Source organism: Apus apus, chromosome 13 (genome assembly GCF_020740795.1).
Source record: "Apus apus isolate bApuApu2 chromosome 13, bApuApu2.pri.cur, whole genome shotgun sequence".
Lineage (NCBI taxonomy): Eukaryota > Metazoa > Chordata > Aves > Apodiformes > Apodidae > Apus > Apus apus.
In genome coordinates this window covers 3,681,660-3,705,077 of record NC_067294.1, presented here as the reverse complement: position 1 = coordinate 3,705,077, position 23,418 = coordinate 3,681,660, and the positions used below count along the sequence as shown (strand labels likewise).

Genomic DNA, 23,418 nt, shown 5'->3' with positions numbered 1-23,418 from the left:
CTGGAGCAGTGAAGGGTGCTGTAAAAGCACAGTAATAAATTTTAAGGGATATTCTAACTCCAGCACAGCACTCATTGACACCATCTTGGTGAACTTCTTTAATGAGTTGATGTATCTCCCAGTCAATAGGTATAAGGTGAAATCCAGGTCTGGTGATTGATTTCTTACTGCTCTGTCCCCTTGTCTCAGAAGTCAGCTTCTGTGGTGCACATGAAGAGATGAACAGCAGCTAGAAAGCTGTCCTGATTTGAGGACTAAACCAGGCTTAAATCAGGACAAAAGCCTAACCTGCCAAGGAGGAAAAAAGGCACTAAATAATTTACCTTATGGTAAATTAGTGAATGCAAAGGAAATCCTTGGAGTGATGCAAGGGGTGTTATTTTTCATGGCTCATTGGGAATCACAGTTTTTAGTCCTCAGTCAAGCTTACCAGTGTTTTCTGGGTTTCTTTGGCCAAAAAGTAGTGTCAACACAGACAGCACTGCCTGTTTTGTGCTTGGGCTCTTTCACTGGACACAGCTCTTTGTGTCTCCTGCCAGTCCCTCACAGAATTCAAGCTCAGCCTTTACCTGCAGGAACTGCTGCTCTGCTCCACCACCCCACAGCCTGGCACTCTGCAGAGAGGGAACAGTTGCCATGTTTGCCATGACTCCATTTAGAAAGGTTGGAATTGCTTGGAAAACAACAGACACACACTTCTGAAATGTCAAACCCTTGTATTTGAACAGATTGCTTATTATATTATGCTCACCGGAGGTGAAGAAGTCAAGGTCTGGATCATTGAAAAAATGAACCAGTGGTATCTGTTTCTACCCCCAGACATCCTCAGCAACAGGCACCTGAGCAGTGAATCGATTTAAATGAGCCCTTGGCTCTATTTTCAGAGACATGCCCAATGAATGTGACACAGTACACCCAAAGCTCAAAAAAATCACTGATGTGCTGCCACTTCAGCAACAAGGGAGCATCAACCAGCTGAATGCTGTGCTGTCTGGAAAATTAACTGTATGGCTTCAGCCCAGGCTGTGCATGTAGGCATTTTGTCTGGAAACAAAAGGAATGCACTGGGCTGTGTTCAAATGTGTCAGCAGGTATCAGAACACTTGACAGAGATCTTTGGGAAGCATGCTCAGTGCATGATGGTTGCATGAGCAGGATCAGTGCAGGGCCCTTTCTCAGGGTCTCCTCTTGTCACCTTCACTCCCTGGGGCCTTGTATTTTTTTCATTCCTGAGCATATGGACAGGAACAGATAGAGGGGAAATGCCCAGAAGGAATTTTGTCCAACAGCTTCTGAACCAGCTTGTGCATGTTTCATTGGTAAATATTTATAAGCGTTTTGAATATTTGAAATGATGGTTTATTTAAAAAATTCATTTCAAACCTAGTGTGTAATGTTACCAGCTTTCTGCCCCCTCCTTTCTCTCACCTTTGTTTGCTTTCTACAAGTGTTCTTATTTGGGAGATTTTCTGTTCCTTTTTACAGAATTACTTTTCTGTTTTATTTCTTTTTTGCTGTTTCTCCTCAAAATGGTAATCTAATCCATGCAGTTTTTCTATCCGTGAGCTATGTGTATGTGCTGTAGATTAAATGTAGAGCCAAGAGTTTCAAGGAAACAAGGACAGGCTCTGTGCAGCACAAATTCACACAGCAAATGTGTTGCTACCCAGAAATGCCAGATTTGCTGCCAAGGACACAGCTCCTGCATCCCTCAGACAGGAGGTTGGATCCAGCAGATTTGATCCATGAAGTTCATCTGTGAAGGTGCTGAGAGCTGGCAGAAGCTTTCTGGTGCTAAGGTAGCCCTGGTCACAAGTTCTGGATCTTCATGTCTATTAGTACCATTGGATTTGTGTGGAAACCAAATTCCAGTGGAGCAGATTAATAAAACTGAAGGGAATGAGCCCTTGAGAAATGGTTGGTTTAGTATAGAAGTAAGGAGTATATAGCAAATTAGTAAATAGCAAATCCTTTTAGTTTCTGAATCTGGACTTCTACTCCCTGGAAGTGCTCAAGACCAGCTTGAATGGGGCTTGGAGCAACAAGGTCTACCAGAAGGTGTCCCTGCCCATGACAGCAGGTTGGATCTGGATGATCTTAAAGGTCCTTTGACACTCAAACCAGTCTGTGATTCTACGTGATTCTGAAGCATTGGCCCTGTTTCAGTTTCTGGTGGAAGTTCTGCCCTGAGAGGTTCTCAAACCTCATCACTATTTGTTGCAGCATCAAGGCCAGACTTCTCCATGGACCATCCCAAATGCACTTGCAATGCTGGCATTTCAGAAGTATGATCCCATGGATGAAGAAGTTCCTTTTCAATCCTTGGCTGTGATTGCTTTTGAAAGAGTTATTTTTTTCATTAACCAGCCAAGATACGTTGTTGCTCTTACTTTTTCTCATTTTGTTCAGACTGTATCTCTCTGACCTGAAACAGCTCTTTTCTGAAGGAATCTGGGTGGTTTTGCACAGATGTGGAGACATGACAGAGTTCATTTAGAACACAATCAACTGATAATCATAGGGTACTCAGAGAAATTGCAGTGAATGACAAGTACCATCAGCCTTTAGAAAACAGCAAAATTAGGCATTTTTAACTCCACATGCACAACAGTGTTCAAAAAAGCAGGAAATTACTAATTTGGAATCCTTTTATTATGTTCTAGTTTTTAAAAGATGATATTGTAACATTCTCAAGTGTTCCCCTCATCATTCTCCCCTCACTGTCTCTGTAGGAAGTAAAATCCTGTTCCACATGTTATTTGGAGTAGACTTTCTCCTGTGTACTTAGTTGCATCCTTCATATTCCTCCCTGAGGCTTGACAGTGCTCAGCTTGTTAGGATGAGGCCCCAGCTTCCCTCATGTATGATTTGTGGTTTTCATTACTGTAAAGATCCATCTGTGCTATAAAACTCATACCCTCAGACTTCTATAACGTGGAAGCTAATTGGAGTATTTGGGAATGTTTAGGTTATTGTCATTGCCTGGGTCTGTTTTCATAATGCTGCTGAGAGGACTGAGTTGGATTTTTGTTTTGTTTTTATTGTATCCCTTATACAGCCTCTGTCTTGGGTAGGTTGGGTTGCTGCTTGTGTCTACTTAGAACTTGGAGCAAATAATTTTGAACAGAAAAATCATTCATAGTCTGTACAAAGGTAGAGAACCAGTCAAAACTTAAGGCTTGGAGATATAAATAAAGTCAGGTCTTGCTGGAGTTTGTGAACTGGGAGTCTGTCATGGACAGCTGGTTTAGAACCACTTTCCTAGTTGCTGCCTAAATTGGTTTCCTTAAAGAAAGTAGAAGAGGAAAAGTAATCTAAGCTAATAGATACTACTAATTGCTCAGATTATGTGGAAGCAGCAATGCAAGTTCCTTGACATGTGCTGCCTAAAAGACAAGCTTTTCAACCTCACAAACAGTACATAGAGAATGGTATCAAAGCTTAGCAGAGTTCTCACCCTTGTTGTTTTTAAACCTGCTGGGCTAATTATGCTTCTCCGTTAGCTGTGGCAGCTCAGTGTTTCATTCCCAGCCTTCACCTGTTCTCAGATCCATCTATATTTGCTGCCCTTCACATTTCCTGATTGATATTTTTGTTTGGGCATCTATTCTCTCAGTGAAGAGACAAGCTGTCTATTTATTGAAATTTATCCTGTTTCAGTGGAGATTAAAGCACAGAATTGGTCAGAGGGCAGTGCTTCAAATCCATAAAGGATGATCTGTCTTTCATTTACGTTTCAGTCCTTACTTCACCCCATATTTCATAGCATTCACTCTACAGGCTCCATCTCCACAAAATACTTAGGTACTAGATTTAGATTCTTATGTCTCCTTTTAATGAAGATTTGAGGTTCTTACTCATCTCCATTTAGGAATATCCCAATCAGAACATGCCATCTGATTACAGCACTCAAGGAGGAAAAAGAAAACCCAGATTTCAAACTTTTGGTACGTAAGAGGCTGTAACCTTACAAACTTGACCTTGCAGAAGGTCTCACCACTAAAATACAGGTTGGTTCCCAGCTCTCCTCCTCAGCCCCTTCTCCTAAACACCTCACAGAAATGACACCTCCCTGTTTCTGTGAGAATGCTCCAACCCCAGCCCTGAAGGGACTTCTAGTTCCCTGAGACCACTGAACTTTTCTTGGCTGAGTGAAACAGCTCTCCCTGGCCTTCAGCATTCAGGACAACACAGTAAGCAAAGCTGGGACACACACAATTAGAAACAACCACAAACTTATGACAAAGTAATTAAATCAACTTATTTAAAAAATACTCAATATTAAGAGCATCTCAGTGCTGAAGGGGAAAAACGGTCCAAAGAAATTCAGCCACCTCTAACAATGTCATATTTTAGACACTGGTGCTCTGCCCAACTAGTGAATATTTGCACAGGGCATTGACAAGGAAGGTTAATATGTTGCCTTATGTAAATGTTAGAACTAATAATTTGGAAAACATAGGAGAACAAAGCCAGGTTACCCTTATCATTTCATTAAAGCCAGGTTTATTTTTTTTTTTTTCTGCTTGCTTAATTTGATAAGCTGCTGATTTTAATTAACTCATCAAACCTAATTTGAAAAGATCTCTCAAGTCAGTAAGAGCTTGTGCTATGCTTATTATTTCTATTTGTTGCATTGAGTCTTTAATACCACTGTTATTTATTTATTTTTATATATTAATGGTAGCTTAATTGTGTCCTAATTTATTGCATTTATTTGGATGGTAGCATTTTGGTCACATTTTAAGGGTCAGCATGTGAAAATCAATCACAATTTAATATAAGGCAGTGAAATTGCTCTTCTAGTCCTCTATCAAGTCAGCTGCATCCTATTTCCTTTCCCATAAGTGTAATTTCAGTTTGCAAGGTGAAATATTTCATAAGAAATCATGTTTCTGAAGTCCCATTTCCTGGAGAAGTGTTATTACAAAAATTATCCTCTGGGTGCTCTTGTGGTTGTGTTTAACCGAATTGTTAGGTAATGAATTTGAAGCTGAAATTGATACTAGAACTGTAGAATTGATTTGGACACATCTGTGTGTGATGCCACCGTTTGTTCCATCAGAGTGAAACTCCTTGAAAGTAAGTAAAAAAAATAATTAGTAGTGAGGAATAAAAATGGCAAAAATTGCTGTAAATTCTATCCCATTAGCAGGATCTTTGGACACCTTTTCACATTGCTGGAAGATATGGCACACAGAGAGGAGAGGTCAAGTAATTACTTAAAATCAGAATTTCCCTCGAAATTATTTCTTTCTTGTTCTGTAAAGCATTTCCTATTGTAATGTAAAATACGTTGCTGATAAAACATTGGTAATTAATTCTGGTGTTGTTAATGTATATTTGTGAAAAGCCAGCTACCTCCTGGGTGAAACCAAGTGCTTTTGTACTCCTCGAGCCAGCAGTTTTGCAGGAGTAACCTTGCTCACAATTCCTCTCTCTTGCTTTTTGGGTTGGTTTGTTTGGGGTGAGCTTTCAAGTGCACAATGAGACAACTTGTGTGTCTCTCTTTTCCTTTAGAATGACTATAGGAAGCTATCTATGCAATGCAAGGACTTTGTTGTGGGGGTGCTGGACCTGTGCAGAGACACGGAAGAAGTGGAGGCGATTCTGAACGGGGATGTGAACATCCACCTGTGCCCCGAGCACCACCGGCCAAGCCTGAGCAGGATTAAACTCGCCATTAAATATGAGGTCAAAAAGGTAAGCTGGTTCTTTGGGTCCCTGGTGGATACACTATGCTTCCTTGATGTCACCTGGAAAATAATAAATGAAAGATAGACTTCAGTAGGGACCGGAACTAGAGTGGTTTATGACATGGTTTGCGTTTTCTCACGTACTTCAGTGTGGAGAAGGGTATTTTCAAGGGATGCATTAGAACAGGTCTGGCATGTATGTCAAGTGACAGCCACGGGTGTGTGCATGGCACAAGGGACTGTCCACAGTGCTTCTTATGCAGGTCTGGGCTATGTGAAGGTTTCAGTAGGGACCAAAATTGTGACCATACCAAACTGAGGGTCTTTCTTCCTTCACTGTGATTTCCATGAAGGTGAGGGATAAACCAAGCTGATGTTGTGGCATTTTTGGACACAGATTATAAAACCAGATAACTCAATGCAGCTCCTCACCATTCCCCAGCCATCTGTCTTTCCTTCAAACTAAATCTTCTGCTTAGAGAGAGGAAATAGCTGGATTCTGGAGCCTGACTGAAGTCAGCAGAGCGAGTCTGCAGTCCCACTTGTCTGCTTTCAAGTGCTCCCTTAGCACTCAGCTCTGACTTACAGCTCGATTTCATTTCCAAAGCCACTGGCAACCACCCCAAATGTCCCCTTTTCTGCAATGTTACAGAAAGAACATATACAAAAAGTAGCAATTTTGTCATAGTCAAGACCCTTTACTGCAGTGTGATGGAAAGTGGGATTTAATTTTTTTAAAAAGAATTTTAGTCATATTTATTCTGAATTAGATCAAAACCTCAAAAATCAATTGTTGCTTAGCTTGGAGTTGTGGTGGTTTTGTTGTGCTGCTTTTTTTTTTTTTTTAATTATGTGAATTTAGATAAACATGACAAAAAAGTTCTAGATTCCACCTTCCACTCTCCTAAAGCTCCAGGTCCACATTCTAAGGGTTCAGATTTCCATAGAATGTACAAAAGAGAAAGCAAATGTACATTTAAAGGGAAAACACGGAGACTGAATTAATTTTAGAAGTATTTTAAACAAACATTTAGCTTTATGGAAGTATGTTCTGTGAATGGAAAATTTGATTCTGGCAAATCCTAGGCCTGGGTGGTCTCAATTCATTGCTCCTACAATATGCATTGATGAAAACTGGGCTCCTGCTAGGGGATTTGGAGAGCATTCCAAATTTACAAGCTAACATCTGCTCTCTCCTTCCCCTCCCAAAGCCACCACCTGCTTCAGTTTGCCTCTTGACTGTGTTGCTGTGCTGCCCAAAGAAGGTCTTTTCCTGTTATGAAAGCCATTAATTAAAGAGAATCTTAAAATCTTCTTTGCAATGAATGGCTTTCATGCAGGAGCACATGATACAGAGCCAGATATTTCCCCATAGGATGGCATGGCTCTGCAGTGATCCATCACCAAAACTGAGCACAACATCTCCGTTCACTCCTAGATGACTTTCAATAAGCTGAGTCAAGTTTAGTTATTGAAGTTTTTGCTTTGGTAACAGGAGGCCAACCTTGCTCTGGTGCTCTTTCAGAAAGTGAACTCATCTGAAAGACACTGACAGTGCCTCCTCAAGGAGTTGTCCCCACTGATTTCTGGACTGAGACTTACCATGAGTTTGGACAGAACCTCAAGCCTTTTCACTGCATGAAGTCTTCTGCACTATTTTGCCTGTTTATCCTAAATATTTCCATCGTTCTTTAGATACCAAGACTATTAGCCAGAGCTGAACTGCATTTAGTTATTGTGCTGCTTTCAGCATGCTCATCCTTGCTGAGGTGGTTTCAGAGGAACATTTCCTCTATTTCTTACATTTTATATCTCTGCATCTTTTCCAACTGCATGCACACTGACCTAAAGCAGCTGTGCTAGGTCATTACAGTTAGTCTTTTAACTTCAATTTCCCATGCCCAGGAATGCTGAGCATCCTTTCTGGATCACGACAACTTGCTGCTCACTGATAATAACTCTTAAACTAATTACAGAACATAAACACGAGCATTTGTCAACCCCACCTTGGATGTCAGGTTATTCTTTTCAGATCACTCTTTTCAGCAGGCAGTGTCTGTGTGTGCAATGAGCATTTAACTGCTAACCCAAAAGTAAGATAGTTTCATTTATGGGAGGCAGAGACACATTCAGACAAGTGGTTTTGGTTATTGGCAGTGACTTATGATAACAGGCTGATATTTATCACACTTGCTGAATGAAGAGGTCGTGTTATGGTAACACACTCTTGAGCTTCTTAAGAGGCAATAGATTTCAGGCACAAGTTTTTTACCCAGCTGAGAGATATTCAGGCTTACGTATACAAACCCTGTGTTTTGAAATCTATGTTCATTTTAAGAAAATCCTGCCAAACAGAGGGGTCAGATGGACCTTTCCAGGTTTTTAACTACACTCTAGGTCCAGAATGACACAGAAATAGTTGTCCTTGCCTTTTTTCCTTTGTCCTGGGTGTTTAATTGGCAGGGTAGGACTAATGAAGGGACTGTAGACCTTTGTCTGCCACCCCTGCTACAAAACCTCCCTGTCTTTATTATTAGCATCAATATTCACGTGGTCAATTTTGTATTATCAAGCTCAGCAATAAAGGTGTACTTACTTAAATGAATATAGAGCTCCTGAAGTATTTTATATTCATGCAGGGGGGGTTGGAACTAGATGACCTTTAAGGTCCCTTCCAAGCCAAACCGTTCTATGATTCTTTCACAAAAAAGAATCTTAGACAAGACAACATTTTCCTTTGTGCTTCTCGTTGAAGTTCCCTCTTAGCTGGACCCTTTGCTACTCCAAAAAAATTGTTTCTCTATTCAGCTGAAAGGACACAGCTTTTTTTTGCTTATTATCTTTTTTTTCCTAATATACAAAATCTGAGATAAATCTTGGAAAGTCATTCAAGAAAGCATCAAAAGTTCCAAATTTCCCTTGTCTGTCTCTCTTTGTTCCTTCAAAGCATGTTACTTGCTGCTGACATAGGAGATGCTGGAAAGAAAACAAGTTTGGGGCTTTGATGTAATTGAAAGATTTATAGTAGGAGGTCACTGAAGAATTAAGTGCTTGTACATATTTCACAGCAAGGAGAAAGTTAAATTACAGTTTACAAAGTGGTCTTTTAAAACCCTGTATTAGTCTAATTTCCTACCTCCCTGAAAGAACTAAATCATCATTCTGTACCCAGGGATTCTTGGAAAACTGCACTCAAACGTCCTCCATTCAAATTTTCTGGAGTCCTTTCTCCTTTCATATTACCTGTCTTAATGATTCACAATTCCTCTAAAATTATTACAAGTGGAACAGTTTGTCAAGAACAGAACAAACAATTTGCAAACATTTGAGCATTTACCAAGTCCTGGATTCTTTTCAAGAATGGACTTTTAGCCTGTGTGATGGGATTGTTGCAAATTTACTGCTGCCTCCCCTGACATTATTTAGTTATGCTTTGCACTTTGCTCCAGTCAAGAGCTGATTTCTTTCTCCTCCAGCTGTGCAGGGCCTGAGGCACAGGGAGGAGAAAGGCTGAGTGCAGGGAAAGCAGCAGAGCACCCTGCTGATGCTGGAGGAAAGCTGGTTTCTTTGGATGTTGCAGGAAATGGTTAGGGAAGGTGTGAGAGCAAACAGTTCTGGTGGAATCCAACATGGAAATTCCAATCATAGAAGTGATGGAATTTAAACCAGCATTAAGGTGAAACAGGAATTCTTTAGGTCAGGTGTTTCAGGTGACTTGAGTGGTTAAATTGGGGTTCTGGTTCCAAGGAAAAGAAAATCAATTGATCTTGAATCTCTTGAGCCAAGGACACTCTCAGCTGTTCTTGATGCAGGCTCACAGCATTGAAGTGAGAGTTTACTTCATGTTCTTGCCTGGAAACTGCAGAGTAATATTTCCTCTTTTCTGGAAATAGTTAAACAATTTTGTTTCCAACCAGATACTGGAGCTACAAGGGTAGCACAAGTTCCTGTATGTGAACTCATTTCTAACGAGCCAGGGTGTGATTTCTGCATGTGAGAGGCAGAGGTACAGAGGCTGGGACAACTCTGTCTGGGACTCTTCACTTGGACAGCCAGTAGTGAGGAAATGCATGTTCTGATGTAGCACAACAAAACTGTGTTACTGGTGTATATCAGCTTTACACAGCCCTTCGTGTTTTCTATTCTCGTTTTTGTACTGCTGTGTTCCTTTCTTGTCACCCTTTAATGTTGGCAAGGGGCTTTTATTTCTACATTTACCTTTAGATCTAAAGCTGTTCCTTTTCTGTAGGAGATGACATTCATTCTCCTTCTTTCCCAATGTCAGAATTATTGTTGCTGTATTCTTTTAATGGAAAACATTGAGTGTCCACCTCAGTTTTCTCAGCAGCTCAGCTCAGAGCCATCACAAAGCCAGAGCACCTTTCTCTTTCACGAGTTTTAATTTCATAAACAGTAAGACACACAAATTGCGTTTGAAAAAGAAAAATTAATAAGAATTAAACAGAACACCAGATGGCTGTGTAAATCCTATTTAATAGAGAGCTGGAACAGGAACTTTTCTCATAACTGTATTTTTAATAATTAACATATGGAGGATGCTGCAAACAGAATAGTCATGGCTGCATTAGATTATAGTTTTTCCCTGCATTGGTCATGTGGCTCAGATATTCAAGGACATGAAAAGTCCCAGCTCTCCTCAGTGGCTGCAACAACTCAAGCTCCCCATTCATTTTACTCTGCAAAATATCTTGCTCATAAAATGCCTTCCAGGGTCCTTCTCACCATTGATTGAGGCCTCACCTACAGCATCTCCACCCTGCACGGGAGCTAGAGGTTTGTCCCTGAATGGGCAAAAGAACCAGCCCAGCTCCTGCTGGGAGGTGCCAGCTCAAAAGGTGCAGTGACAGACACAGCCCCGAGCATGGGCTGGGGCAGGGCTCAGCTGGCACATCTTTAGGAAGATACTGGAAACACTTGGTGTTTGCATGAGAAGCACAAGAAAACGTTCTGGAGATCAGAAGGCAAAGAGGATTCCAGGGACAACAAGAAGTTCTGCAACTCCTCCTTTTGGAGGGGAAGGAGTGTATCTGTGCCACTGTGGGTAGCTATGGCTCTGCCAGCTTTGTGTGCTCTTGGCTTACTGTTGTCCTGCAAGGCCCTGCAGTGCCATGCCTTGGGGTGGGATGGCTGGTGGGATCAGTGCAAGGGGCACTGGGGGCACATCACTCCCAGCCTCTCACACAGCCTGTGCAGCCTCAGCACACCCAGACAACTGTGTTTCAGTTGCCCAAATGAGAAGTTTCAGCTCCACAGCTTTCAGAGCTATGTAGGTCTCAGAAAATCTCTTTTGTAGCTGTTTGTCTTTCTTTGGAATGAAATGAAGTTTAGAAATTTCCCACGGCACAGGAAGTGTTTTCAGGAAGTTGAGGTTTTAAATTTTGTTTCTGTAATCCCTGGTTATTACTTATTTATTATATTTATTTCCACTCTTTAGTTAAGGAATATTTAACTAAGGTCTTGAGGAGCCGTTGATGGCTGGAATTGTGGTGGTGGGAAGACAAGTGTCTCTTGTCTTCATCACTGGAGAACCAATTGATGCTGTACAAACGTAGTTTAATTTCTGTGTGAGCAGTAGAAACACTGTGGTCATTCTGGACTCTTTAGCTTATCCATGTAATTTTTCTTTTTACATTTTTAATTGCATTTTACAGACACTTTGTCAGAGATTGGAAAGGGAAGAAGTTACTTCTGTTCCCCACAGAAAGTGTTTCTGTGTCTCTTAGTATTTCATTAGCAAGGTTCCTTCCTCCCACTATAATCTGTGTTTCTGATTATTTCTTTTTGCCCAGATGTTTTAATTTCTTTTATTTTCCAAGATGAATCTCATTTTGTCATTTCCTGCCCATACATCCATCCTCTCAAGGCTTGAATGAATCATTTCTCCATCCTGACTGGTATTTGCAATATTCCCAATTTACTGTAACATACAGACTTAATTGTTTTCATTTGCAAAGTGCCAGAGGGTCACAGGCCCATCAAGACATTGACAAGGGAGCATGGAACACATCAAACCCATTGCATGGTGTCCATCACAGATAAAAGGCATATTAAATTACCTTTATTAATATTAAATTTCTCTTAGAAAAGAGCCAGTAATATTAACTGCTATAAACCTGACCTTAGTTGCCCCCAGTTTTGGCTTAATCTATCTTCCCATAGGCAGTAGAGATGCTAATGTGGATTTTGAATGGAAAGTCATATAGGAACAAGTACAACCCCCCCCCAAAAATAACAATATTCAGAATTTCAAGTTACTGAGGGAATTTTCCTAAGTGGTGTTCAAATTTGGTTTTCTGCATGTGTAGTGACCCACAGTGTGGGTTTCCTATGTGGGGTTCTTGTCTTGTAGGTGTTTACATTTGAGCACTTACTGGAGCCTCTACACTTCATGGTGAGAAGAGTCCCATCCTATGAGTGTGTCTCTCCATTAGCTCTGCTGGAAATGAAGTCATCTACATTGGAGGCATCTAAGTTTGAGCACCAGCCTTCCCTCAGCACGTAGCCAAGGGAAAATGGATTACCAAATCTCCTGGGGAAGGAGGAGACTGTAACATTTTAAATTTCCCTTTCTGTGCCCACTGTGTTTGGTTTTTTTAATAGATACCAAAAGGAGCTTGTTGTTTAGTAGCTCTAAACTGTGGTGTGTTTTCAGATGAATAATTAGATAATAAGGATTTCCAGGTGGTTTTGAGTCACAGATATGAAAAACCTAGAAAGTCAGAGGCTGGGACTTCCAATTCATTTGCTAGTTTTCAGATAAATCGTTCAGTGATAAGATTTATTGACACATATGACAAGAGGAGAAGCCAAACATCAGCAATAAATCTCTTCAGAGAACATGCAGCCCACTAGAATATGAAACTGAAGCTTGAACAAGAGCCAGCCACCCTATTCACTACCCTACAGAAGAGTACTTAGCACCAAAAAAAAAAAAGAGCATCTATCCTTGTCTCAGGGAAGTGAAATTCTAAAGAAGGTTTAGGCAGAACAAGTTTTAAACTGAACCAATTCAAGAATTCATGTAAACTCTGTGTTTTCTAGTTATACACCAAAAAAATATCAGCCTTAATTTTATATCACATGAACTGAAAGTGTAACAGAACAACAGAAAATCCCCCTCTATTCCCCCCAGTGCTAAGAGGTTTATTCACTTTGTGCTTTCACTTAGCACTGGAGATCAGTTCTATCAATAGGCAAATTGCATCTGAAGTGGTCCTGGCAGTTTTATTTACCCCATTGTTTTTGTTTTCTATTAGACTAATTCATTTTTATTGGGTTTTATTTTGTGCCTGTTCACCGTTCTGGTGCCTGATCAAATCCTGTTTGCACCCACATTGCTTATTCCAACAGGACCACACGTCTCCTTTGCAGACCTGCCCTGAATGGATTTTAATCATACGTAGGTACTTAGGTTTTTTCACAGCACACCATGGGTGGTTCAGGTCCCTCCTGGGTTCTCCTGCCTGTGTCTCCCCACTGCTTCTCTGCTCCCTGGTGACATCCCAGCAAAGTGGGAAAAGCCAGGCATACAATCCACTTGACACTCCCCTCATTTTGCCTTGTAATTCAGCAGCATGAGGTGACAATTGACTCATCATGTGAATCATCACAACAGTTTTGGCTTTTTCAGGTCTCAAGCATTTGAAGCATCACCCAGCCAGCCAGAGGTTCCTGTGAGCAGGTGCTGCACCTTGTAACGTTAACATTTAGGAAGCACCGAGCTACACCAAAAGACAAATGTTTAATAACGACCCCAGAAAGGTTGTCCAAAGGCCATGAATGCAGTTACATGACCGAAAGGAAAACGGCTCTTCCCTGCCAGTGTCTCTTGACATTACCAAAGTTCATCTGAGAATCTATTTATGTAGCTCCTTTTCCAGCCCTCACTCACTGATGAAACAGGCCGCTGCTCCCCCAGTTGCAGCTTTTGTTTGCTGAGGTTTGTTAGCATTTGTTCTAAGCTTTCAGCAAAGGGACGAGCAGGAGGGGACACGATAGGACAGTCTCTGTGAAAGCAGGACATTAACCTCACAAGTTTCCATTGCTCATTCTGACCTGCAGGTTTTTAAAGTACTTTCACTATTTCGCTGATGAGATTTTCCTTCCCACCTCGGCCCCCTGCTACTTAAGCACAGGGTGCAAAGCAAGATGATCCTGTCTGAGTGCTTAATTCTTTTGCCTCAATGGTAACTTCTGCACTTGTAAATATGGAATTATTTCAGTAATAGAAAAGATAGTGGGGGTTTTCTACACAATTAATTCCACTCTGGGGCTGACCTCTGCCTTTCACCTGTCTTGCCATTTGTTTCCTTATTTCTGCTGACAGCATTTTTCTATCAAATACAGGTTTTTTTATTTTAATTATTTTTTTTAAATGTCTGTACGTTTTCTGATAACTCTCAATAACTTCCCCTGTTTGCTTGTTTGTTCACTTGGCTGGAGCTCATCTGTTGTGTGTTGCAGGCTAAGAGAGATGCCTTGCAGGTAGGGAATGTGGGGTATTTTGGATGGTGATTTAAGCACTGACAGCTTGGACAACAGCAGTGCTAGCAGTGAACAGCAGCAGTAGCCAGGGTCCTCACACAGACCTTTTCTCCGTCCAATATAATAGAAAATAAAATATGAAAGTCTCTCTGTTACAGTGTTTTCTGTCAGAAGTAGCTTCTTATGCAGTCATTGAGATATAAAGGTACTTTATTGTCAGTGCAGTGAAACTCATGCATTTCTGAACAAGTATGCTGAGGAAAAAAATCTCTCACTCTCTGTCACAAGAGCTGTAAAGTGCTTTCCCAAAATGCTTATACACGAGAAGCTACGAGAACAAGGTCTCATCCATCAAATGAGACAGCAAGATGGAAAAGTTACTGTTCTATGTGGTATCCACAGCAGTCTCTAAAACATTCTTTCTGCTTGTAAAACAGTTCCTTTAGGCTCTTCCAGTTCCATTTGACGGCTTCGAGAGATTTTTTTTCCATATCCTAGAAAAAAATTCATCTCAATCACTTAACTCCCTGTGGCACAGAAGGGTGGCATTTGCAGGTGTCAGTGCTTTCCTGAGGCTCTCATTGCCTCTCAAAAACACCACTTTGGCAGCTTCATTATTTGAGCTGGCTCTTCATACTGATGTGTAATTTTATATTTTTGTATTTATTTTCAGCCTTTTTAACTTAAAGAAAAAAACTCATGTGCAATAGGCTTGAGGGAAGTAAAATTTTCTTCCTGAATTGGGTAGCTTTGCACAGTACAGGGAAAAAATATTGTCATCTAGTGAGGTCCCTGTGCCACATGACCCGAAAAGCTCCCACTGCTGCTTCTGAATGCAGAAACACTGGAAAACATTTTGCTTGAGATCCCTGATTCTGTTGCATTACTTCTAGCTGCTTGGAGAGGATTCATTCTGCCCATGAGATAAAGCACTGGGTGTTTTTAGGTGGCTCTTTTTGGCCTCACACAATCCCCTCTGCTGCCAGTGCTTCCATTTCAATCAGCAATACCTTGTCCTTCTGCACAGTCCTGGCCACGCTGCTCTTGCTGCAACATTTCCTGCCTTTCTCCTCTTCACAGTTTGCCCCTAAAAGCTTCCTGGCTGTATTTTCCAGTACTGAAGAAAGGCAAATATCATTTAACTTTGAAAAAGCATTGCAGTATTCAGGCCTCTGAAATTCAATAGACCACATCCCCATTTTTCATTGCACTTTGAAGCATTCTGCCACTGAGCTTTTGTCTCAAACTCGGTTCTTTTCTGTGCCTATGACACTAAACAAAACGTTAGTGTAATCTTTAGCACTGTGTCTTCCCAGGGAAGACAGTAAGCTAAATGACTCTGGAAGGTCTCTGATGAGATCTAAACTCAATTTCTGAAAGTTTGATAGAGAGAGGGTTGGCATCATCTGAGGATCACTGAGTATTTCATTAATATCTGATGGAGCAAACATAATGAAAAACTGTACAGCTGGCTGTGAGCAAACAACACAGCAAAACTCATTCATGCTCTTATCTTTCTTATCCTGATCTTATTTTTCCCTCATTTTTGTAGTAACCAGGGTAAGATGAGCACCATCAAGGCTCTATGGCACACTGTCAATCTTTATTACCTAGTACAAAAAAATTGTTCCGATGAGCTGAGTTTTATGGCTATTCCTTCTCAGTTCTCCTGTATTTGTATTTTCACTGTAGCTGTTCCCAGACAGAGTGAAAAAATGAACAGATTAAAATGTCTGATGGATTCTCTGAAATGCCAACTAGCAAAAGTCTTTGACTGCCTCATTGCCAAGGACAACTGGATTTCTTTGTCGGAATCAATTCTCATAAAGTGATGAACAATTAAAAAGCAGGAGGAAGCCTGGCTGTTGCTTTGGCCTTTCATCTCAGAAGTCTGCACATCTACCAGTGTAATTTTCTTTTCCATCACTTGCTACAATTGCTGTTTAATTCATCATATCTGAAAAGAAAATTTACAAAGTGAATCAGTTCTCAGTCTAGTTTCCTTCCACTTCATCTTTTGGTTCATTTGCCAGAAAGACAACAAGCCCAGGCAGCATTAGCACAGACACAAACCCTGGGCATTAGGAAATGCCTCCTTGCAATGCTGCTGTCATCACCTTGAGCTTAAAATTCAAATGCCCCGAAGAAGTAGGACTGATGGCTTATAGATTATCTTTTTTGCAAGTTCTCTTGCTTGTTTGTTTGTTTTTTAATGCTGCTTCAAAGGAAGCACATTAAAATGGTGATATCAGGAAAAAATTCTAAAGACAAAAGAGGTTAAGAGTACCTGTCCATTTTCTTTATTCTAATTAATTCGGTGTAAGTGATTTAGTCTTACTTTCTACTTTTTCTTTTTGAGAAACGCAGGCCCCAAAGCCTAATTCATCTGAAGCAGCACATTTTAAACAGCTGCTAAGGTGCTGTTGAAGAGGAAAGTGGCTATTCCACAGCAATCCTAATTACTGGGCTGGATTTCTTTCTGCCCTAGCAATAAACGGGATCATTGAAACTCACACTAACTGTTCTGTTACTCTGCAAGCATCTAGAAAACAGTCCAATAATTTCCTGACTTGTTCATCATTTCAGACAGTGAAAATGAAATCCCAGTCAGAATTTTCTCTGCTTTTCCATCCCAACAAAGCTACAGACCTCAGCTGACATTCCCCCAGACGTTGCATCTGGAAGAGCTGGAGCAGAGCAAGGAGCAGCTGCCAGACACGGTCCATGTCACCGAGCTCCCTTCTAGCCTCTGCTTTCCTCCTGTGTGTCTCTCTCTGTCCCCCTCATCTTCCCCCTCACCTCCAGAAAGTTCTGCTTTTTGAAAAAGTGGAGGTTTTTAATGTTCCCTCCTAAGAACATTTATTCAGCACAAAGCTCCTAAACAAAGCACTCCATTTTGCTACTGCAATCAGCTGCATTAGCAGCATATTTATTTTTCTTCTTTTCTTTCACTTAGGTTGCCTTTTAATTATCTTCCTTTGTGATTAAAGATACTCACGTTCTAAATTCAACCACTCTGAAGAACAATAAGAAATAAAAAAGTGCCTTCTTTTATTATAAAATTCTTCCGTAGGATCCAGGGGTGCTGTAATTTTACCACTAAGAAATTGCCCTTTTCGCTTGTCTGCTGCTTGCCTTTTCTTTTCCCTCTGAACAATAAACTGAAGAAGAATCTCACTTACAGGATACAAAACATGTACTTGCTGTACTAGAGCAGCACAGCTTTTCCTTCTGCTTTTAAATTTCTCTTTTTGTCCGATGAGTACAGAATGAGCTGTCTTTTTTTTTTTTTTTCCCCTAAAGGTAATGTGAAATTAAACATTTAAAGTAGCAAAATACCAGGCAGACCTCTCACAGTTTACAGCAGAACTGTGCACTTTGGGTCCATACCAGGGAATAGAACAAAGCAATGTCAGTGCTGTGTTGAGCTCCTGTTCCAATGCCTGATGTCTTTAGCAAGTTATCCGAGGGGTTTTCAGCTTGGCATCAAAGTGCCTCTCTGTGTCTGTTCTAAATCTCAATGTAGACTGTCTCAGGTGTCAGTGCTGACCCCAGAGAGGCTCTTTGTCAGTGCTGGCCACTGATGGATATTGAGGTTTGGCCCAGACACTCTGCTGTCTAACAAAACTTTATCTAGAGAAGTCAGGAAGCAGAAGGGAAATGTGTTGTCAGTACCTGGGGATTTTGACTGCCTGGTTTGTTCTGTTTGTGACATAACAAGCTATGTTGGGCAAAAAAGGCCCTATCTCCTTCCACTGGCAAGTTCAGCAGGTTGTTCACTGAAATCTCAGCCTCTTCCGATAGTGTTACTGACCTTTTTGTTTCTGTTTCTCTTGCAGTTTGTTGCTCACCCCAACTGCCAGCAGCAATTGCTCACCATGTGGTATGAAAACCTCTCAGGCTTACGGCAGCAGTCTATAGCTGTGAAGTTCTTGGCTGTCTTTGGGGTCTCCATTGGCCTGCCCTTCCTCGCCATAGCCTACTGGATTGCTCCCTGCAGCAAGGTACAAACTCACGAAGGTGCAAACTGGTTTTATGGTCATTTCTATCCAGGACCTGGAATGTAGACAGGTTGTGGGTTTTTTCTGTAATGCTATTGAAAAGTGATTGATGGTGTCCTCTTAACATTGCCCAGAGGAGAGCAAGCATGAGGTGTTGCTTGATGGAGCTACTAGACATGGTTTGAGGGTCATCTTTACATGTAGTAAAGTTGTAGTGAAAATAAGTGAAGAATTTAAATAAGCTTTAAAACTAAGGGGGAAAAACAGAGGCAAAAAACCAAAATAAAATAGTTTTCCAGCAGAAATAAGAAATTATTGAAAAAGTTATTTAGTTTTACTTTCTTGAGGAAGGTATATTAAGATTTTAAAAAATGGGGGGAGGAAGACTCTTCGTCAACTGATTTCATTACACTAAATCTTTAGTGCATTTTTATCTTTCAGTGTCCCTTTCTTTTCAACTCATTTTAGACTGTAAAAAAACCCAACATATGTGGCCTTCTATCATGAAGTCAAATTGAAAGTTCTTTCAGTTCTTTCTTTCTGTCTTTTTATGCATGACTTTGCATTGATCAGAACAATGTAGTCTTGATTTTTGACTGGAGGCTGTGATAGAAATAACTAAAAAATGAATGCATTTCCCCCCTTGATGTGGTATCCCACCTAAAATTGTCATTATTAGGTTCAAGGGCTGAGGGTTGGTGCATGAGCCTCTCTCAGTGTTAATACATTTAATTTTATCTAGGCAGCAAATCCACTGAAGAGAGGCTGCTGTTAACAGGATATTTGTGTGTGCTGTTCTGAGAAGCCCAGTTTTGTCCTGGTCAATTTTACAAGTGTTTTGTTTGGTTTTAAGTCATGGAAACAATGTTGATGTTACACAACTGGATAATGGAATAATTTTTCCATAACGACAATCAGTTAAAATGTTTAACTTAAATCAAATCAGACCCAACTTAAAAGACACATGGATGCCTGGGCATGAGTCAGGGACTCATTTCTGGGCTGAGAAAAATGAAGGAAATCTCTGTAATATGGAATATTGCTTACAGGAGCTGTCCTGGTCAGTACTACTGTGTAGCACGTTCCTAAGATATATTGGTCAAATTCTGCAGTTTCATATGGAGTAAGAGAGGAATTCTTATCTCCAAAGAGTTCCTTCATTGGTATCTCTTAGTGAGGAATATATTTTCAAGCCAGAAACAGAAAACTTTCTTTAGCAAAGCTCTGTTAATTTAGAGTATACTGTACCAAATACCACCCTTGAAAATGTAGTGAACAGTATTCACTGGCATTTGCAACTGAACTCTTGGGTCTTCTTTCACATTCAGTTGCACAGAACTGTCTTTACTAAAACCAGTTGTAGTGTTGGTCATTCATTCACCCCTGGATGCACAAAGTGTTGACAAGGCCTGCAGAGTGCAAGGCCATCCTGTCCTGAAATATCTGTGTTGGCTCATCCATCTCATGGAGGCCGTGGCTCTGAAATGAGCTGGGCTTGGTGTCCAAAGCTTGTTTCACTGGTGACCAAAAGAGAAGATAACAGAATGGAAAAATTGCACAGTCTGCTGCCCCAAACTGTAATGAGGGGAGCGAGTGGAACTGTTTGGGCCATCTGTAAAATTTCAAGATGTATTTTCTCACTTCTCTGGTCAGTTGAAGTGCACATTCGGATATTACACCACTGACATTTCTACCTGGCTCTGCTTGCCTGGGTTGGGGTCTCATTTTGATTCAGTGCAATTATCTCATTGACCCCAGAAAAAAAAAAAGCCAGCATGAAAAGAAGGGCTTGGGGAAACAGTAGATTGATTGATTGATTGATTGATTTCCATTTTCTGTATTGGAAAGTCTCCAGTTTTTGTAGTAATTGTGAGACAAGACTATCATACCAAATCACATTAAAAGCATTACTAAAGAATCTTTACACAGAAGGCTATTTCCTACCCATTGTTAATGAGCCAAGAAGTCAGCATTAATAAAAGATACTAATATATAACAACAGTGTAAGGATGGGAAGTGGGGCCATTACAGGGATTAATATTGACACACAGGAGAACACTCATATAACATGTATACACACAAACATGTCTCATATTAATGTCCTGTCTCTTCATTTTCCACTTACCAGATGGGCAGGATAAATAGGTATTATACATGGGTAGAAAGGAACAATGTAAGATACTGCCATGCACAGGAAATGTTCCAAAGACCATAATTTGAACTGCAATGCCTAACGTCTAGTAATATCAAATAAAACCTTCAACAAATCTAAACCCTGTTTAGCTCATGATATAGAATATATCTCTGAATTGTTTTCACCTTGGGCAACTGGTTCAAACTTTTATAGGAAAAAAAAAAAAACCCAGAAGGTGGATGAGGGAAAAAATAATCTTATGTTGTGTTTATGTTTCATTGCAGCTGGGACGGACCCTCCGAAGTCCTTTCATGAAGTTTGTGGCACATGCAGTTTCTTTCACAATCTTCCTTGGACTTTTGGTGGTGAATGCTTCAGATCGGTTTGAGGGAGTCAAAAACCTCCCCAATGAGACCATCACGGATCATCCAAAACAAATATTTAGAGTCAAAACAACTCAGTTCTCATGGACAGAATTGCTGATCATGAAGTGGGTATTGGGTAAGCAAAGCCAAAAATGCCTACAGATCCTCTAGGGAAATTCAGCATGACTGAGGAATAGCATGATAGACCTTGACAAGGCACAGGATAAAAACCACAACCAAACAAAAACTCAAAAACCCACCATGAGGCTAAATTCGAGGTTGGTGGAAGTATTTTGATTAAAACAGGATCAAAGAAGACTTTGATCTTGGTCAGTGCTTTTGAAACTATTGAATGATGCAAATTGTCACTACCCTGATTTTCCACTTCCCATGGCGAATGCTAGAGGTGTCTGTTTGCCTCTGTTGGTTTAATCATGCATCTTAAATATGATTATATAGTCACAGAAACTTGTCGTTTCACTGCAGGACATTGCTCTCTCTAAAATGAGCAGACAGTGTGTCCACTGGCACAAGGGTGACCCCCAGCCTGTTTTATTACCCTGCCATGGGTTCCTATTGTAATTCATTCATTCTCTGCCAAATGGGTATATTGTTGTTTACTGTTTTGACTCTGAGATCTAGCAATGAAAACTGCTAGGTGAATAAGTGTTGGATCTTAGGAAATTCATTGTATGAAATTGCTACTGGTGAGAGGACAGCACAGCACTCAAATCCTTGAAAAGAAATTAAGTTATCGAAAAAATTATGAAGTAGGAATTCAAGTGGGTAAATCCTTCAAATGCAAAAGTATGTCGTCTGCATGAGTTAAACTACCAGGGATTTTTAGGCAAATTCAGATGTATTACTTTCCTACAAGCACAATTTATTCCTGGCAGGTCATCTACTTTGAACCATTAATCTAAGCAAGCTCAAAAGGATTTATTGGGAAATTGCATTTATCAGTTCTGCAGAATCTTTGTCTATCTCTTCTGTATCTATTTTTACTCACCACCATGATTTTAGTTCTTTTCTTGAAGCAAATAATCCACTGCTCTGCAAGTACTGATGGCATTAAATGCCCCTAAAAAATAGGATAGGGATTCTCTATCTGATGACTTCCTGGCCACTATCCCTTTGTTCCCTGTCCCTGCAATAATCAGAATCCCATACAGGATATTAAGCTAGAAAATACTGAATAGATGCCAGACTGGATAGAGTAGGTCTGTAAGATATATTTTTAAAATTATATTAAAGCAGTTGGATGAGATGATTAGATTTTAGACTAGATATTCTTTTCTTATAGGCAGTAGGTATCTGTCTGCCTGGTGAGCTCCTGAGAGATGAAGAAGAAAACATTTCATTGAAAGTGAAGGTTTTTAGTTTTCTGGGAAGAGAAAGGTGATTCATTGCACAGACTTCTGAGTATAATGAGATTTTCTAATGACTGGCTACATCAGCACTGACAATTGTCTCTGGTCATTTTACCTGTCCGCCTTCATAAAGCTTCAAATAATGTTTCAGCAACACGAAGGTGAAAGTTTGGTGCACGTGGCCTGCAGACACCTGGCACAGGGGCTTGGACACTTGCTGAGCCCCATCTGTGACCCTGAACTTTAAGGACTGTGAGAGCACTGAGGGTGGCAGCCTGCCCAGCCTTTTGGCCCCAAAATCTTACAGATACAATAAATACGTATATGTAAGCAGAAATATAATTAAATAAAAGTAAATGCTACAGATAAATATCCCAGGTAAAGTTGCCAAGACATGCTTTTCCAAAGAGGAAAATATAAGTAGACAGAAAGTATATGTTAAAGTATAATAAATCTTACTCTTGTGTACTAAATATACATAGCTATATTGAACCCCACTTGGCAACACCTGCAGTTGCTGACTTCAGACTCAACAGTGTAGGTGTGCTGCCCATGTTTCAATTTGTAGTACAATCCAAAGGTGTAATTTTATTTATCTGTAGCTTGTAAAACCCTTCTTCTGTTTCTGTTCTCTGTCTTTCCTCCTCCATCCTGTGGCAGCAACGCTGAATGCTGATGACACATTCCCTGATCCAACCAGAACAGACCATTTTTAAGAAATAATTTTACAGGTCCTGATCTTTTTTCTTTTTTGGGGGAGAAAATGTCTGTTATGGCTTATGGTTTTGGCTGTTATGATTATCAGTTATCTGATACCAGCCATAACATGATGATGCATGCTCAGAATAACATTATTTGAGGATAATGTGCTACATTAGCATAATGTGGCCATGAATGAGCATGACCTGTAATAACAGTCCCTACAATTCATCTTGCTGGAGGTATGAAAATTGATCTATGTGTACGTATTTTAAGAGAAAACTACGAGCAGGAGAATTTTCACTGGAGTTACGCAAAAAGATCCCATTGTCATCTCCTGCTCCTGACTATAGTGCAGGTGAGTAATAGAATAAACAGAGCAGAGGCAATCACCTTCAGCCAGGCAAACACCCCATCCTACTCTAAAAATCTGCATCAGAGACTTTGCTTTCCATTAGCTTGTCCCTCCGATGTGGCTGCAGAGCATCCTTGGATCAGCCAGGTGTTGTCCTTGCCCATTTAACATCCCAAAGAAGCAGCAGTTGAGCTCTGGGTAGATGCAATCTGAGCACAGCGTCCTCTCTATCTTAATCCAACAGCCTTTGGTGGAGCCAGGGAGGCTCAAAGGCAGCTCTCCAGCATCAGCTG

The 23,418-nt window shown here is 40.5% G+C and overlaps 1 protein-coding gene across 2 annotated transcripts in view; it reads left to right on the top strand.

Annotated features, from left to right (window-relative positions):
• TRPC7 (transient receptor potential cation channel subfamily C member 7) overlaps nt 1–23,418 on the top strand; it is a 64,868-nt gene that overhangs the window by 21,887 nt on the left and 19,563 nt on the right. For both annotated transcript variants that reach the window (XM_051631479.1, XM_051631478.1), the window contains exons 3-5: nt 5,521–5,703; nt 18,041–18,205; nt 20,621–20,837. In XM_051631479.1, coding sequence (XP_051487439.1) covers nt 5,521–5,703; nt 18,041–18,205; nt 20,621–20,837 — 565 coding nt within the window. The remainder of the gene's footprint in view (nt 1–5,520; nt 5,704–18,040; nt 18,206–20,620; nt 20,838–23,418) is intronic.